General features: G+C 40.0%; 1 protein-coding gene across 13 annotated transcripts in view; it reads left to right on the top strand.

Annotated features, from left to right (window-relative positions):
- MEIS1 (Meis homeobox 1) overlaps positions 1–18377 on the top strand; it is a 141421-nt gene that overhangs the window by 8758 nt on the left and 114286 nt on the right. For all 13 annotated transcript variants that reach the window (XM_077958653.1, XM_077958656.1, XM_077958651.1 and 10 more), the window contains 2 exons: positions 536–586; positions 2019–2165. In XM_077958653.1, the coding sequence (XP_077814779.1) occupies positions 536–586; positions 2019–2165 (198 nt within the window). The remainder of the gene's footprint in view (positions 1–535; positions 587–2018; positions 2166–18377) is intronic.

Genomic DNA, 18377 nt, shown 5'->3' with positions numbered 1-18377 from the left:
TTTATCTCCCGGCCTGTCAGCGTGTGTGCTTAAACTTTGCGGACTTCCCAGCCCTCTAAGTCCCATCACGAGGGCAGCCACCGGACCAGAGCCCCTAAACAACCAGTTTGCCTGAAAGGTGTAAGGAAGGCAGCAGAAACTTTGCAATGGGAAAAGCCACAGTTTGAGGGCCATTTGAAATATTTTTCTGTCCAGTCCTTCCAAGGACACATTTAGTCCAGTGTTTAGCCCTTTTGGGGTGGGGTGGGACCAGTGGCACTGAGAGTGGCACTGAGAAAGGGGAGAGCCATGGGGGAGGAGAGTGTTTATGAGCCCCACTTAGATGCTCTGTTGTTGTTTTAGCTATTTTTTTCTCCTTAAGAAATATAAACCTCTAGATGGTACCCAGTTGCTGCTATTAAGTTTTAGTGTTATTGCCATAAATCAAAATAACTCTATTTACTGGTGGGAGGGGGTGGGCTGGAGATGGTAGAGCTGTGACAGCCAGTTTTCTGCAAGCAGGAATGGGGTGCTTATTGTTTTTGTATCTTTGCAGATGATTCAAGCCATACAAGTATTAAGGTTTCATCTGTTGGAATTAGAGAAGGTAATTTCTCTAGCCTCTTTTTCTTTTACTTACCCCTTACCCCGAAGCACACAGAGGGGGAGGGTTCAGAATGGCTGAAGTTCAGCCTTCTGATATATTTGCATAAATGTCTTTCTTTCTGGTAATTAGTGTCAAGGCCAATCTTAGCGTCCATTTCTCTTCGCAGTTTAATTACAATTTCAGCCACTAAAACCGGGATCACAAACGCCCTAGCCTTGTGTTCATTCTTAATAACTTGCTGGCTTTGTGTAAATAGTTGCAATTCTATGCATCCCAGCTGATGTTTAGAATGCTGCTCTGAGGTGGTTTCACAGGTTAATACCTCTGTTGTCTCTTCTCATCCTCTTCCTCCTCTTCTTTGCTACCTCTGAGGGAGAAAAAAGTTTTGTTCAGTTGTTGTGAGTTTCTGGAAGACAGTCTTGAGGGCAGCGGCAGATCAGACACAGGGGAGAGGCAGAAGGGGAGAAGGAGGAGGAGCGGGAAGGAGTCTGGAGGAGGTGGTGGGGAGGCACATTAAACGTTTTGCAGAGACAAAGCAGAGTTGATAGTTGTGTCAATTTCTTGAATCTGTGAATCCTGCACACACCCCACTTTCACACTCAGGAAAGGGTGTGGGATAACATGATTTTGCTAGCTGTTCTATAAATCTCAGCAATAAAAACTTAATGCATTGTAATTCAAACTAACATTAAATTGCAAGCACACTGGGGTTTCTTGTGAATTTTTGCATGTCACTGATGCCTGGGGCCTGTAGGAAACCTCCGCACTTACACCTAAATATTTTGAGGCATTCCTTCTCCTTTTTGTAAAAAAAAAAGAAAAATCAATTTGATATGTTTTTGTGGCTGTATGTTTTCTTATATCAGGAGTACTGGCAACTTGATTTCCTTCCATTTTTTTTTTTTTAAAAGAAAGTGTTCTAAAATATGACCCTTAGAGATAAAAACCTTTATTACAAATATAATAAGGACTTGGGTTGTCAGGCATGTATTCTATGCCACCACAGTACAGGTTCTTTGGAGAATATATATGTGCATATATACACAGATATACATTTTTTCCTTAGACACATTGGAAAGGAATTTATGATAAAGTCACTGGATGAAATTAAATAGTTTACCTTAAATGTCACCTACGCAGGTCACCTCTCTAATGACCACAGCCCCAGGAGCAGATGAATTTAACACGGGTGTTGAATATGTTGTAGCCTGTGAATCATCTTGTCACTGTCAATTTTCTGGGATATCTCTATTTTGCAAGAAAAGAAAGTTATTCCTAATTCTGGATGCATCTGGGGGTCTCTGGAGGACAATTGCCCTGTGTTTCCCCTATTTGGAAGTTTGGATCTCACAAGGGGGGTGGATTGCACTTGTCAATGTCATTTATGCACTCCTGATTATATTCCCATTTTTTTATTTCTGTCATAATGTAGGTACACGAATTATGTGACAATTTCTGCCACCGGTATATTAGCTGTTTGAAAGGGAAAATGCCTATCGATTTGGTGATAGACGATAGAGAAGGAGGATCAAAATCAGACAGTGAAGATATAACAAGATCAGCAAATCTAACCGACCAGGTACGCGCTTTTCAATTTCAACATCCCTGGGAAAAAAAAAAATCTGTATGCATATTGCTTGCTGGGTCACTACCACCTCCTTTTATTATTTGCATATGATTAAGTCCCTTTTAGATACATTTCCATCGAAATGAAAATTTTTGAATAATGTGGCTATTATTGCTTCATTAAGGCTGGCTCTGGGATTCGACCTGGAGAGATGAGCTTGTAAAAGCTTTGCTAGCAAACTTGACCTGTTTCTTGTCGCTTTTAATTTTTGTCTTTATTTTATTTACCCTCTATAATAATGGGAGTGTTAACTGCCAGTGACCGCCTCTGATTGTAGGGGCTTTGTTCTGGAGCATTTTCCCCCTTCTATCTTCAAGAAAAGAGAAGTGTAGGGTCTGCTTATTTCTTATTTTATTAGGAATAAATCCAAGATAGGTGGTCTAAGAGAGACAGCGAGGGTTTGAAATCTAGCAAATGCTGGCTATTTTCTCCCTGTCTGTACGGTTCATTAGCCTGTCTTGTCAGTTTTCCTCGGCCGAACGCTTCTAGACCTCACTGAACATTGCTTTGTGTGGTGTTCACTGCAAGCTCGCCCATTTTATTGTACTTAATAGAAAAAATAAGACCAGGCCGAGGTTATAAAAACAGATAAATATGGACTTTTCCCCTCCTTCTTTCCACTCATCCTCCAGCTGGTATGTGCTCTGGGCCCTCTGGGTTGGCAGCTTGTGGACATGTCAGCATCAGGGGAACCCCGGCGGCCCCCTGGGTAAGGAGGGTGGGGGAGCTCGCACCGCCTTTGCTCTCAACTGAGGGTTGGCTTGCTGCGCTCCCTCCTCTCCTGTCCTCCCTCCAGGCCCTTCTTCCGATGCGTTACTAAGTAGGGACGACTTTTATTTGGAGTTGCTGAGGGGATTTCTCTCTCTGTGTCACCCCAACACCACTGTTTGCTCCCAGGGTGCCTTTCTCTCTCCTGTGGCTGTATCTCTGGATTGGTCCAAAGGAGTTGCAAAAATGCAATGAAAGTGAAAACGTGTGGAGTGAGTGAGATGAAACAGGGCTCAGAACGGTTCTGTTGCGAATTGTTGCAAGGCGTCTGGAGATTTGGGTAGCTGGCCTGCTCTGCACCCTCCCAACCTTCCCCCCTGTATAAGTGAAGGCCCAGAGTTGTTTCTCTTTCTGACTCGGCGCACGTGAGTCCTGACTTGGGGGAAGAGATCAGCCTGCCTTTGTTAAGCCAAAGGCCAGCTACTCTGCAAGCTCTGCCATGATCTCTGTTGGCCAGTGGCTGTCTTATACAGTCCTTGTCGGAGTGCCTGACACCTGGTTCTTAGTGTCATCTTATGGTTTTCTTCTCTCAACATTATCCTCTTAAAATACATTCTCAGCTTGATTTTCTCTGGGCAACCCCCGCGACACAGGCTGAATTCCTCTTTTGCCCATGGGGAGCGGGAAACAGGCAGAGCAGAGATTTAAAAGTGCCAATGTGCCGGGTCCGCACTGTGATCTGGAGAGTTGGAAACTTTCGGCAGTGTAGACGAGTGCACAGAACACGCAGCGTGCGCAATCCCCGTGCGGCCCCACAGAGGTGGGAAAACTGCAGGCGGCTCCCAGCCTTGGCCCCCGCGGGCTGCCCGGGCCTCAAGTCTGGTTCAACCCGCCAGCCTTCGCCCGGGAGCTGTTGAGTGCAGATTCTGCTGAGGAACCCTCGAGTAGCTGCTGTGGAATAAAAATTGCAATCCAACAAGCCTAACTAGAAAATGGGATTCTAAAAGCTCCGGAGTGCTGGGTACATAAAGCTATTTGAGCAAATTACAAGAATCGCTTAGGGGCATGAATGAAATCAACACTTTAATTGCCTCCAAAATGAAGATTTATACCCCATTTTCTCAAGGAATCATTATTTTATTAAAGTCAAAGATAAAAGAACAAAGTTATGGGGATTTTTTGGAGGGGGAGAGAATACAAAAATTAATATATTATCATGGATCTCCCCCCTTCTCCTTACCTAAACTTTTGTTACCCAATTCCCTTAACTTAAGATATGCAAAGATTGGTATGCAATTGTATTGGATAAAAATTCGCATTTTATTCTCTTCTACCTCTAAAATGAGAATCTGATTTCTGGTCCCCGCTGGTTAAGAGTGGGCTTCGACGCTTTGGCTGAGCTCGTGGCGCTGTTGGCCTTTGCGCGTGGGCTTGCTTGTGTGGCCCCCTGGGGCTCACCCAGGTTTCAGCTGGTCGGAGGACAGCAAACTCAAGGTCAGGTTTGGAGAGGGGAGCGCAAAGCGCTGGGCGCATGTGGTACAGTGCCACGGACGCCGGTGGGCTCCACTGCCCTGGGGAGCTGAGGCGCGACGAGTGAAGCACCAGGACGCCTGGTGGGCGCCAGTTCTCCGGACTGGAGCCTGCTGGCCTGTCCCTCCGGGCCGCTGAACCCCTAGTGCGGCGTCCTGGGGGCCAGGCAGGAAGGATGGCCTCTCCACCTGTCTGCGAATGCAGCCCAGTCAGTTTGAGCCTCCGCAGAGGGTGCGCTCCGGGACTGGACGCTTCTCGTGCTGTGAGAACGCTGGGCCTTGTTAGCTCATTAACCCCTCTGTCTCTAGGGCCCGTTGGCGGCACGATTTATTTTATTTTACTTTTTTTCCTCGGAGGGCGCGAAGACTGCCACCAGCGCAGGGACCTGGGATCAACGACTTTGATACTAGGCGGTATCTCGGAGGGCTAAGTCGGCGGAAATCCACTTGGCCTTGTAGCGCTAGTTCAGTCCTTTTCCTTCCTTCCTTCCTTCCTTCCTTCCTTCCTTCCTTCCTTCCTTCCTTCCTTCCTTCCTTCCTTCCTTCCTTCCTTCCTCCCTCCCTCCCTCCCTTCCTCCCTTCCTCCCTTCCTCCCTTCCTCCCTTCCTCCCTTCCTCTTTCTTTCTTGCTCTCTCGCTCTCTCGCTCTTTTTTCTTTCTTTTCTTTCTTCTCTCTTTCCTATTTATTTTTAAAATAGGATTAAGACACCAGTAGAAACTGTAATCCCGTTCTTCCCCACACTCAGGTTCCTTACCCCACCCCCAATCTTGGGGCTGCCTGGAGGTCCCTGCCAGAGAGAGAGCTACCTTGGCGGGCGCGAGCCTCCTGGGCGCCCTCTCCTGACCGCCGCGGTCTAGGCTCGGCTTGGATGTTCCGGGCTCCCCGAGGCTGGGGGAAGCGAGGGGCGCCAGGGGCTTCCCGGCCTCAGCGTGGGGCGAGGTCCCGGCTGCGACCCCGGAGCAGAGGGAGAGGGGGGCCATGGTGCTAAGCCTCGAGGCGAGGGTTGAACCTGCTTGATTTCAGAGAACGATGCGGGTTCGACCGGAGGCGGGGCGCGTGTTCTAGGGGCCCTTGGGTGGATTTGGGGGCGCCAAGAGGGGTTAGGCGGGGAGAGGCCTGGCCACCCAGTTGCTAGACTTTAGGCCGCGCTCCAGGAAGGAGCAGTCGACTTCCTAGGCCGCTTCTGTTGCGCGCCACTTCTTGAATCTAAGCATTTTCCACTCCAAGAACGCGTTGGGAGAGAGGGGAGAGCGGAGCAGAGTCTCTGGGCCCCCAGGGCCGCCTCCCGGGGTGGCCACGCCTGCCGGTAGCGAGCCGAGATTAGCTAGGTCTGTGCTTCGGCCTCAGCGGTGGCCCTGGCTCTTCCCACAAGCAGCAGGAGGCAGAGAAATGGTCCCTTTGGATTACAGTTTTTATTCAACAGCAGCTCTCCGGGGGGTCCTCGTCTGAATCTGCATTTAGCAGCTCCTGGGCGAAGGCTGTCGGGCTGCCCAGGGCGCCCTGTTGCATGTTAATCCAGATATGTCTCTGACGTCTGGGGAGAAGTAATATGGCTTGCAGATATGGAACCAGAGAACCACGCTCGCCAGGCAGGTTAAATGCCAAGTGCTGCCGAGCTCCCGGGGGACGGCCGCCAGGGCTGTGCAGCCCAGACTGGAGAGCGCAGGGCCGCCAGGCCTCTGGGATCTGGGGCGGCCGGGTCCAGTGCGCTTTGGTTCCCAAGTGGGCTTGGGAACTCTGATGGCGATTGTTTTATTTCAAAAGTTCACAATGTTGTTTCTGAAGCAGAGTTTGGCTTAAAATCCTTTGAAATGAGGTGGAATTTGACAGAAAACGCCCCCCTCCGAAGAAGCGGGGGAGATTTTTGCAAGGGAGATTTAAGCTTTCCCTTTAGGGGAGGTGTCACAGTCAGGGATGGGGCTGGGAGGGCAAGAAGCAACCTAATGTCCTGCATGGATTGGATCTGCTGCTTTAGAGGCAAATAGATAGGGCCAGCGAATATTTACTAATACTAGAAATGTCTGCAATTCCTTGTCATCCAATAAGAAAAGTGTACACAAACAGTGGGAGGCAGAAAAATGGTCCCTTTGTCAGGTAGTTTGTTTTTAAATGCTTCCATTTGGATACATCTTATTTAAATTGTAAATGCTTCGTAGCTTCCCACTTAATGCCTTAATCCTGAAACCTCTCAGTCCACAGGACTTGCAAGTGATAAAGTCTTAGCATCACCTAACTTTACATTTGATTGTGTTGTGGGTCATGTGACATAGTCTTAATTCCTTTTAAAATATATGTCAAAGGGAAATTATGGCAAGATTCTCTTTAATGATTAAATAATAAGGTGTTGACTGCTTGTCACTACACTGGCTAATTGGGATGTTCATTCTAGGCCCTTTATTACGTAGCACCCTTTGAATTAAAAGTTAGTTGTTTACCGGGTATATTTTTATTGTTACTTTCTGGTTGGCTTTTAGTGTGTATTTATGTGTGAGTTTCAGAGTAGGGATGTATTGATTCTTAATAGGGACACTTTTAAAACATTCTAGAAAAAACAAGGGGAAAAATACAGCATGTATGCAGATAGGTTGAGATCAATTACATTGGTAAATGTCTCTACGTCTAAACGCTAATACTACAAAAATATCCTTTGCATAGCTTCTCTCCCTCTCTGTCTCTCTCTCTTTCAATCTCTCTCTCAGTGGAAGTCCCCAGTGCAAGTTGCATGAATAATGGAAAGCAATGATACTAATGCTACTTTGTACAAAGTAAAACCTCATAACAGTAACTATTGTTCAGTGATTTAACTAGCTCCATGGCAGTAGGTCATTCAAATAGCAATTCTTCTCCTACCAGAATGACTCCATTGCTCACCATTCTGAAATATATAGAGTAGTTGTTTTATATAGCTATTGGTCCTAACTTAAAGACTTGTATTAGAAAACATGGAGAATCTTAAATAATAGAGGAAGAAGAGAAGGAAGAAAAAAGGATTAAAATGTGGGCTGGGCTTTCAAAAAAGTAACTGAAATACCATGCTAGAATTGTCCAACTTTGAAAATATATAAATTGTAAATCATTATGTTTTCAAACACTCATATGTTTGAATTTTTAAATGTTTGTCTTAGTCCCAAAAGATTTAAAACACAGCTGTGGCTGGGTGACAAGAAAAAAAAAAAAAACCAGTAAAATTCTATACTCTTAAAAAACAAAGACTATTTGTGCTCCCATAGTATAAACTTACGTTTATAAAGGCCAAGTAGATAGACTAAAGTATTACCATGGGGCCTACTGTCCTAAAACTAGCTTACCTTCCCTAGCTTACCTCACAGGTGGAGTTGGAATGAAGAATGAAGAATGCATAACAAATTATACTAAGACACTTGCCATAAATGAAAATACTGTCAACATGAATTTAAATGAAGTATTCTCATATTGGTAATGTTATGCTTTCCATTGCAACAACAATATTTTCTTATGAAACATAAATATGTCAAACAAATGGGAAATGCTAAAGTTTTAATAAATGATCATTTAATCATCAAACACAACCCAAGCATGTACACAAAAACTTTTAAAGGAAAGTCGGCATACAGCCAAATTCCTATAGGGACTAGCAGGGAAATGATCAAAAAATGAACATGAAATAAGGCTTCCTGTAAGAAGGTCTATAATTCAAAATTATTTGACTCCACTGTCAGGGAAATAGTTGAAGGATAGTAAACTGATACAGTTCTCAGTCATTTTTGTTACACAGTCTTAAATGTTTGCAACGGTAGCATTTTACATGGCCTTTTGTGGATTATGATGTCTGTCATATTTGAATCAAAGTAGTACTTTATGACATAATCGAAACAAAATTATTTGCCATTTCTCCTGAGTGCAAAAAAATTTAATATTTAAGAATTAAATAAAAATTATGGGAAAGTATTCTTTTACAAATAAAGAAATGAAAATAGAAACATGTGACACAGTTTATCTGACAGTTGTACAGATGTTATTATAGATTTAAAGATTTTCCAAATCCCAAGTAAAACAACACTGCTCTAAATCCTGTTGGACTTGCTCTTCTTACTAAGCAGGAAATATCAGAATGTAATACCTGTATAAAAAGTTCTGGTCTAAAACATATGAAATACAGTCTCCCAATTTAAGTTTTAATCATAATTACAAATTTTGATTTTTGGCATCCTGTAAAATTTTGAATATTTTGCTGTCTTTAACATATGCAAATAAACCATGGGTGTCTAAAATCAATTTTGAAAAGTTCAAGCAAATGAGTGTGTCGATGTAGTGTAAAAGATAAAAGAACATCTTCACTGTATCTTTAATTTAACATACCATGATTTCAGGATTATAGGAATTCAGAGAAGCCTTTTGGAATCTTAAACAGACTCTCCAGGAAGTATACCTACATTGGCCAATTGCTGGAATCCCTACACTTATAAATTGGACATTTGAATAAATGGTATAAAGGATACTATGTGAAATAAGTGAGAATATATTCATTTAAATATTTGTCACTAGAATCCAATTTTGATCAATTTAATGCATTCAAGTGCACAGAATTAAAGCAATTGGCAACCTTTTACTACACTTTCTTCAAACACTCTTTTGCCAAATAGCATTTCTTAATCTAGAAAGTATGTTCTTGTTAAAGGAAAATACAAGAGTGCAAATATTTTTAAATTATTTTATATTCTTGACTTCTTGGTTCAGAGTTTCTAAAACTGACTAAAATATACCATCAAGGGTTGATTCTCTGATGGAAAAATGCTCATCTGTACACATATTGAACTATACACCTGTTGTTTATTGGTGTCATGAGTACATACAATCAAATAAATACAAGCTGTATAGCTGTATATCAATACAATTGAAGTTTATAATGAAATTGACACAAATTATATAGCTATATCTGTTTTAAGATATAAAGTAACCATATTATGGTTTTTCCATGACATATGGACCTATTTATATGGCATACACTAATGGAGGACAAATACGTTGAGAAAAGAAGTTTTACCTTATTTGTAATTCTCAAAAATATGTTTCTACAATGGATTCTTCCCTTGTACTTCATAACTCCATTTACAATTAATATAATTTATACTCATGAAGTAAAGAACCTTGAGAGCATAATGTTATGGTTCTTTAAAAAACTCAAATAAAATCCTGGCATGCACCTATAGTCTCAGCTAATCCAGAGGCTGAGGCAGGAGAATCACTTGAGCTGAGGAGTTGCCGGCTTGGGCAATATAACAAGATGCTGTCTCAAAAACAAGACCAAAAAATCCTTAAATGAAATCATATTATTCAAAAAAAATAAAATGCCTATTATTATCGATAAGTTTACTAAGTGAAACTTTAAAAATGACCACAACCTTATGAGTTTAACAAACGTTAGCAACTGTTATAGTTGTGCTGCTTCTTTTACATTTTAACCTAATACAAAGTCTTACATTTTACAATGGACTTAAATATATATTACTTTAACTCATTTAGAAGATATCAGTAAATAATATTTTGAGTGATATTAGAATTACTCTAATATCAATATATGACAACATTCTATTATCAATACCTGACCACATAAGCTAGCTTAGAATGAATCGTTGCTTGTGAATTTCCATTTCTATAGATTTTTCCTTACACTTTATAATATGGTAGCATGTTTATTATCCATTAGCTTTAAATTTCTGGGTTGTTGGTTATTATTTAGCAAGATCGAACTATATGTAGCTCTTTCTTTTTCTGATCACTTTTTTTCCACCCTTTGGAAACCTTCTATGCCTGAGATTTGAACTTGGGCTAGTTTGGTAGGTCTCATTTTCCTACTGGAGTGCCTTGTGGGTTATTACCCATATGTGGGTTTATTTTCGTGAGAAAATGAAGAATGTTACTCACTTCAAAACAGGAATGAATAGAGGCCAAAGTCATCAAATATTCCCAACCTGTGCTTTACAATTAAGTGAAAAACTGAAAACTGTTATTCTTATTTGTCTTCCCTAGAGCTGTGAACACTTGGTGTAAAGATTAATATCAGCCCCTTTGGTTCTTCCTCTAAAAGCCTAAATGTTTATTTTCAGCAACTGTATTCTTAACTGATTGTCCATATTTGGTCCCAGACCTCCATGATTTGCATTTTATTCTGAATTTGCATTCATATTACGTCCCATAGAAACTCTTTAAAGTGAAGTGTGTTTATGACTATTATGAAACTCTGGAAAATGAAGTTTATAATGAAATTGACACAGCTGTCAAAAGGACAATGAAGAGAGCAATTTGACTGTAAACCCAGAGTTTCCTTATTCCATCTCAACTTGTAAAAGGCTTATGTCTCTTCTTTTAAAAATATTAGAAGCTGAATGAATAAGAATTTCTTTGACAATAAACCTCCTCTTAATGTCTCCATAACTATTTGGATGTGTTCTTGAATATTAACTTAATTTGATAGACAAGCTATAATTAACTGTGACCTGTAGTGTTTTCTGTTATTCAGAGATTATTCCTTAGCAATTTGAAAACTTAATTTCAAACTAAATGGTGTACAATGTCTGAAATTCTAAAGGCACGCTTACGCTATTTACATGAAGTGGAGTGTTTGTCTACAGAGCTTCAAAATGGAGATACTTTAGAGAGGTGGAGGAATACTTTTTACATACAACGTCCTGGCGAACTAGCTAGCGCAGGTGGGCTCTTTTTGGATATTTTTCAATATATAGCCTTCCTATATATTTGCTGCATATTAAAATTTTTCTTCCTGAAGGAAAAAAAAGCTCTGTGTTTCATAGAGAAATTCGTATATGACATTTTAAACCTACACATTTCATTGATCATAAAATCCAGCCAACACATATATAGAAAATTTAAAATAACAGCAAATAGGTAAGGCGCTATTTGCTATTATGCTTCAATCAGAACAGAAACTTTAGCGGTATAATTAGGCATTGTGGGTTTAGTTGCAACATTTACTTGAAAGTTCCCACCAGATCTGAAGTTGTTTTAAAATCCACGCTTGAGAATATTTTAGTGTAAACAATTTGTGATAAATCACCATTGAACATTACTTTCATTTAAAATTGTTCCTTCCTAAGACATGCAGTGTCATGAGAAACCACCCTGCCCTTCACTCTTGAACATATAAATTTATTATTTATTTACATTCTATCATATACATTATTTGTGGGAATTTTACTATAACTCTACAGAGCATATGGAATTCATCTTCATGAGATAAGGGTGGCTTCTCTGCCAATGTGGTATAACCCTAAGTAGATAATAAGGATTACCCTCAGACTGCAGATAAATATTATCTCTTATAGAGTCATTACATGTTTATATTTTATATCTCCAGATGCAAATGTAGTTTGCCATTTTCATTTTAATTGTCATAGTTTTCTTGGCTCTAGCTTCTAACAAAGAGAAACAGGAATTTTACATTTTGAATTGAAATTGATGATAAATTAATATGTTCAAGAAAAAGAAAGATATTCAGTTGTAGAATTATTTAACCCCCTTCCTTTCTTTCAGTCTGCTTTCCCTGTCCTTAATGTGTTCCAAAATTTTCTGAAGAATGTTGTTCATAAAGTTTATAGCACTATTTGTGTATTTGGTGGCTTGGCCTATTGTTTCATTATATTTTGGGATTTTAAAAGCTGTGTTTAATAACAAAATAAGCAAGAAAAACATCTGAGTGATTATGTCCTGTACTTCTTTGCACAAAATAACAGAGAGATGTAGAATATGCTTGTTCGGTGCATATCAAGTGTATTGCTGGTGTTCAATTATTTTTATTCTAATAATTATTCAAAGGCAGTAACAATCTGCATTTAAGTGAGTATAAACATTTTTATTCTGGAATTTGGAATTTGCAGCAACTCAATTTTATTTTCCAAATTACCCTGCCATTTCAATTAGGTGCATTGTTCTTCACTCTACTGTTGCGACATTCTAAAGGTTTGCTTGCCATCCTAATAGTGAATTGTCTGAGTGTTTAATATTTATTGAGGGCATGTAAAGAACATGCCAATAGAAAAATAGGAGAACAAAACATTGACAAATCAATTATGGGGCTTTTCTTTACTCGTAGTATACTTTCAATATTCCAAATACTCTGTAACTGTTAAATAGTATGAATAGTCTCTAGAATAATAGCCTTGGGTGTGGCTGAAGAATGGCATTCTGATTAATTAGAATTCCTTAAAAAGTGCACAGTGCAACTCAGCATCCTACTTCTGGAATTCAGTTGCTTTGGCTGATCTCTTAGTTAAGTATCTTGAAATATAGAAAACTTGACCATTGTAGGAACCAGAAATTCAAATTAAATCTCAAGATGCTTTGAGAAAGGCCTCACTGATGATTTTACCCAAGTTAAATAATGAAGGAAGGGAATAATCTTTTCCCAACCTCCAAATTTAACATTGTCAGAGGACTTAAAGATTCTTGAGGAATGAGAGACACTTAAAACACAAAATGTTGTAAAAAGTATAAAAAATCAGAAGTGCTTCTAAAGAAACCATAGGGAAATTAGAAAATACCCTATTACTAATTATTAGTGGAAATCAGTGGTAAATATAAATTTCTATGGTTCTTTTATTCAAAGTATAATGCTATGAGGTAGAATAAAACAAGGCTATATCTTGGCTGAATTTTTTTTTTTGTTCTTATGTCTCAATTGTGTGTTCTCTGGCTTGAGAGTTTAGAATTAGAAAAGAGAAAACTTCAGAAACACTTGAGAATAAGCAGTTAATTGTACTGCTTGTCATTTTCAGTTACACACCCTTTCAGGAAGGCGGTGTTCTAATGAACTATGTACAGTTTAGAGCCAGAGCACTCATATTTGATTCTAGACTTTGCTGTGAGAGGGCAAGTCACTGCACCTTGAGGGGACTTAGTTTAATAATCTGTAAAATGGGGATAGTAACAGTACCCACTTTAGTGAGTTACTGTAAGAACTAAATAAAAATGCATCTAAAACATTTAGAGTAGTAAATCCCCAATCCAATAAGCACTTCATTACATAATATTTTATCTTCTCGATTGTATTCTGCCCAACCTTCAGTAACAGGAATTGGGTTTATGGAGGAAGGATTGGGTGCTGGTTGATGCGGATGTTGTTTTATAGAGTGTTTTGTAATCATAGAGTTTAAGAAAAATATCTTAATTCTTACTATAAGGGGTCATTTTTATTCTGATTTCAGCGTAGTGTAAAAGGAGACTGAACTCAGCTATTTTGCTGAGATAGTATGGTGAATCACTGCAGACTCACTCCTAGGGTAAAATTCAAATAACAGTTATGTAAGGACTTTGGGCTAAGTACTTTTCCCCCACATTTCTGAATACAAATACTTCATGCTGAGGTCTGGTTGCTTTCAGGATATTATTATCTGCTTTTACTCATTATACAATGTTTTCTGCATTATTGGATTTTAAATTTTTTTTTTTAATTTTTTTTTTTTTTTTTTTTGCGAGGAGCCTTGCCTAGAAAGTTTGTGGTTTAAAGTTGTTTTATATAAAACACTTTTAAGTTTATTTTATCTTAATTTGTTTGCAGAACAAGGAGCACTGATACTAAGTTACGAATGTAAAATAAAACACTGGGAAGCACACAATCTTATAAAGAGGATTTTGTAACATCAGGTATACTGGCATGTAATTTACTGATTCTTCTCCCACTGCCAAGTAGAAATAATAGAAAATGATCAAAGTTCAGCAGAAAACTCTCAAAAGATAAATGGATAATACGGTTTGAAGTATTTAGGTATACTTATTTGCAAATATAGTGGTGTCAGTGGATTAGGGTTTTTTTTTTTCAGTCAAACATTTATTTAACTCTATGAACTACAATTTATAGGTATGATTTTTTTTTTTTTTTTGAGATGGAGTTTCACTCTTGTCTCCCAGGCTGGAGTGCAGTGGTGCAATCTTGGCTCACTGCAACCTCCGCCTCCCAGGTTCAAGCAAATCTCCTGCCTCAGCCTCCCGTGTAGCTAGGATTACAGGTGCCCGCCACTACATCCAGCTAATTTTTTTTTTTTTTTTTTTTTAGTAGAGACGGGGTTTCACCATGTTAGCCAGGATGGTCTCAAACTCCTGACCTCAGGTTATCTGCCTGCCTCAGCTCCCAAAGTGCTGGGATTACAGGTGTGAGCCACTGCGCCCAGCTGTAGGTATGATTTCAAAGGTAGAAGCACTTAGGGTCATTAAAGTCAGTAAATATAAGAATTTAGTTTTATTAATAGCATGCCAGTTATAATACAATGGCATAGAAAAAGAAAAGGTTATTAAAACATAAATAAATACTTTTTCTAAGATTTTAGCGTATTGAGGCTTTATCTTCTCTCTTCTTAAGATTTTTCTCTACAATAAACTGCTAAGTAGAATTTGAACATTCAGGGCACTTGAATAATTTCTATTACTTGCCAGTTTTGAGACTTTGGTAAAACCGATTGTCATTTCTTGTCAATTGCCCTTTGGTTGTAATTATTCCCTTTCTTTGCAATTTATCTGAATGTACCACATGTAGAAATCTATATTATCTTCTTAGACCACAGTAGGGTCACCATGGGATGATGTTAGCATTGATTGTCAAAGTTAAAGAATTGGGCAAAAAGTATCAGTGCTGTCTTGATTTCATCAGGAAAGCCTTTGGAATATTCTGAGTGTTGTTTTACATCTGTAGACCTTTGCTTAGCCTAGTTGATTCACTTATAATTTATTGGGTAAATTAATTCAACTGTGCAGATCAATAAATTCCTGAAAATGTTAGAGTGGAGACCCAGAAGACACGAGGTTGTTGTAAACTATGGTTTTAAGCAGCATTAGGAGAGTGTTCTGTGGTATTCAATCCTGGCTTCCTAAGGTCCTCACCCTCACTGCCTGCCACAGCAGCCTAGCACCTGAGTATTGAGAGGAGAGTGAAGCATGCTGATTACAGGACAATGAGCAAAATCTTTAAGGGATAGCAGGTTTTAAACGTATATCTTCTCAAGCCTGTAATCCCAGCACTTTGGGAGGCCGAGACGGGCGGATCACTAGGTCAGGAGATCGAGACCATCCTGGCTAACACGGTGAAACCCCGTCTCTACTAAAAATTACAAAAAAATAGCCGGGCGAGGTGGCGGGCGCCTGTAGTCCCAGCTATTCGGGAGAGGCTGAGGCAGGAGAATGGCGTAAACCCGGGAGGCGGAGCTTGCAGTGAGCTGAGATCCGGCCACTGCACTCCAGCCTGGGCGACAGAGTGAGACTCCATCTCAAAAAAAAAAAAAAAAAAAAAAAAAAAAATATATATATATATATATATATATATACACACACACACACACACACACACACACACACGAGATATATATATAAAAGATATATATATATATCTTACAGCCAGGTTGCTTTAAATTCCGTTACAACGTAATTAAAAAACCATTAGATTCATTTTTTAACGTTCTTTTGCCTTATGCCTTACGTACATGATAGGTGTGTGTTGCGGTGTGTGTGTGAACCCATGTGCACACTCATGTCTGAACCCAGGCTTTAGTGATTTCTGAAGCTTGAACAATCACCTGGTAGAAAACTTTTCATTTAAAGATGAAATTACTCCTTGGAGAATTTTCACCAAAGGCAAGAAAGCACAAAAATTCTTTTCCTCCTCTCTACATGCCTCATTACACAGAGATAGAGGATTCAATGTTTGAAAAATTATCATTTTTGTAGGTTTTATTTGTGGTACGTGAGAACTGGGAAATATGGAACTCTATTTAATAGATGCTATGTCTACCTATGCAAACTACCCACAGCTACTATCCTATGATTTTATACACACACACACACACACACACACACACACACACACACACACACGTTTATTTGCAAGCAATTCACGAGAGTTGCTTAGCCACTAAGGTCTTAGAAATCTGCCTCATTTGACGCTCAAGTGTACACATTTATGCTGTGTGTAAAGATTACTGGCTGGCACTAATGTAGTGAGTGCAAGACATAAGAGATGATTAGATAACCAAGATGCATTTCTAGATTAAACGTTCACAATGGCAAATATGACAGGGCTGGAACTGCGAGAAGAGGCAGTGTGGTGTGTTAGTGAAAGCCACAGATTCTGAAGAGGGATGTTGGATTTCCATTGTCTTACCGCTAATTTACCATCTGCCCTAAGTCACCAGAATTCAGGCCTTCAGGCCTCTATTAAGTGGAGTCATAAGCACATTTTATCACAGCATTAAAAAAGGGCTCAACAAGAACCCTGGCATGCCTTACAGACTTGGCAAAGGTAAGCGAGTGAGGGAGGGGGCAGAGAAGGAAATGAGCAAAAAGAGAGTTGGAGAAAGTGGATAAAGTGTGTGAGGGAGGTAACCTTTTAAAAAGTTGGCCTCTCTGCCAAAGGTGAGTGTGGGCCTCCATCAGGGAGGTGCCTCGGGCACCTACCACTCTTTTCCCAGAACCAACAATTGCCTCTGCATTTTATCCACTTTCAGCAGGGCATAGTGTGGACTTAGAAAAGCTTTCTCTAAAGCACGCTATTTCACATCCATATCATTCCTCACAACACTTTAATGTGGCCCCTGAATCCACAGTATGTGTGCACAGTGAAATACTCATTTGTGAATGTTTATGGCATTTCAAAACATCTAAATGCTCAAAAGGTAAAAGCAGTTTTTCTGTGTTAGGAAAAAAAGAAGGCAAAACAAAACATACTGCCTAAACTTGTTGTGGTTAAATGAATTTTGCTTAGTGATTTCTAGGGATTTTTTTTTTTTTAAAGAAATCCACGTAACTTTTTTTCCAGAATTACCTGAAATTGAAGTTGAGTAGATATAGCCCCAAGGAAGTATGTTTTGAGAGGAGCAGGCTGTACCTAGGGCTCTAGCAAATTATAGGTGCTCAGTACATGATAGTTGAGTGGGTTGAATGATTATATGATATGTTTTGGTTGTCAAACAGATACAAATGTGAGCCACCAAGCATTTCAACAGTAGTTTCAGCATGACAAGACTTTAAATACTCAAACATAGAAAGCCTTCTCAGCCTCCTCATTCCCCAGCTTCAGGTACACACAGGTAAATGTGTATTGTTTCTCACAGCAGCTCCTACACCCCTTCTCTTCTCCTCATTTCTCTGCATATGGATCTCTCTCTGGTCCCTTTCCTCAGATGGTATCATTGATTGAGGAGTGTATAAGAAATGATATTTGCTGAAGTCATGCGCCTTTAAGGATCCTGAAAAACGCTGTATAGACGGAGGGGAAAAGTCAAGGGGAGCCAGGCTAATTAGATGCATCCCCCCTCCTCTCCCGACAGTGTGGGATGCTGACATGCAGCGATCCCATCCACTGTGCTTCATGGAAGAGCACAAGTGTGCACGTGGGCATGTACATACGGACATGGGCATGCCTGCGAGTGTGAGTATGCATGTGTATGCCTGAGTACCATGCACACTGGTGCCTTTCCCATGAGGCCCTGGACACTGTCCTCACCTGGAGATACTAAATTGTTCACTTTTGGAGATAAGCCAGGTCTTTCAGGCCACTAGAGATCACTTACTAAAGAGACCCCGGTGATTTGAGAGAGTAAATGTACCTCCCCAAAGAGAAAGCCACCTATTGATAGGTGCAGACTGGCTTCGAATTTTGAACACTGATTATTTCATCAATTTCTACATAGCTGCTAACTGACCCCTTCACAGTAAAGATCATCAGACTCTCAATTATCCACCTTTTTGAATGGGATCAGTGGTGTAGAAGTTTTGAAGGAAAAAAACAACAACTCTATTTTGGTTCGAAAAAAATGATTCTGGCATCATACTGATGTGGTGAATGACTGACTGGGAAGATGTGTCAAGATGCTTTGTATACTGTAAAGTGATTTATAAATATTAGGTATCGAATTAAACTTGACGAGGTGGGGAGGAGCAAACCACC

This window comes from Macaca mulatta, chromosome 13, assembly GCF_049350105.2.
Source record: "Macaca mulatta isolate MMU2019108-1 chromosome 13, T2T-MMU8v2.0, whole genome shotgun sequence".
NCBI lineage: Eukaryota > Metazoa > Chordata > Mammalia > Primates > Cercopithecidae > Macaca > Macaca mulatta.
Note: the sequence above shows the minus strand (reverse complement) of the source record. Positions and strands in the feature narration are given on the sequence as shown.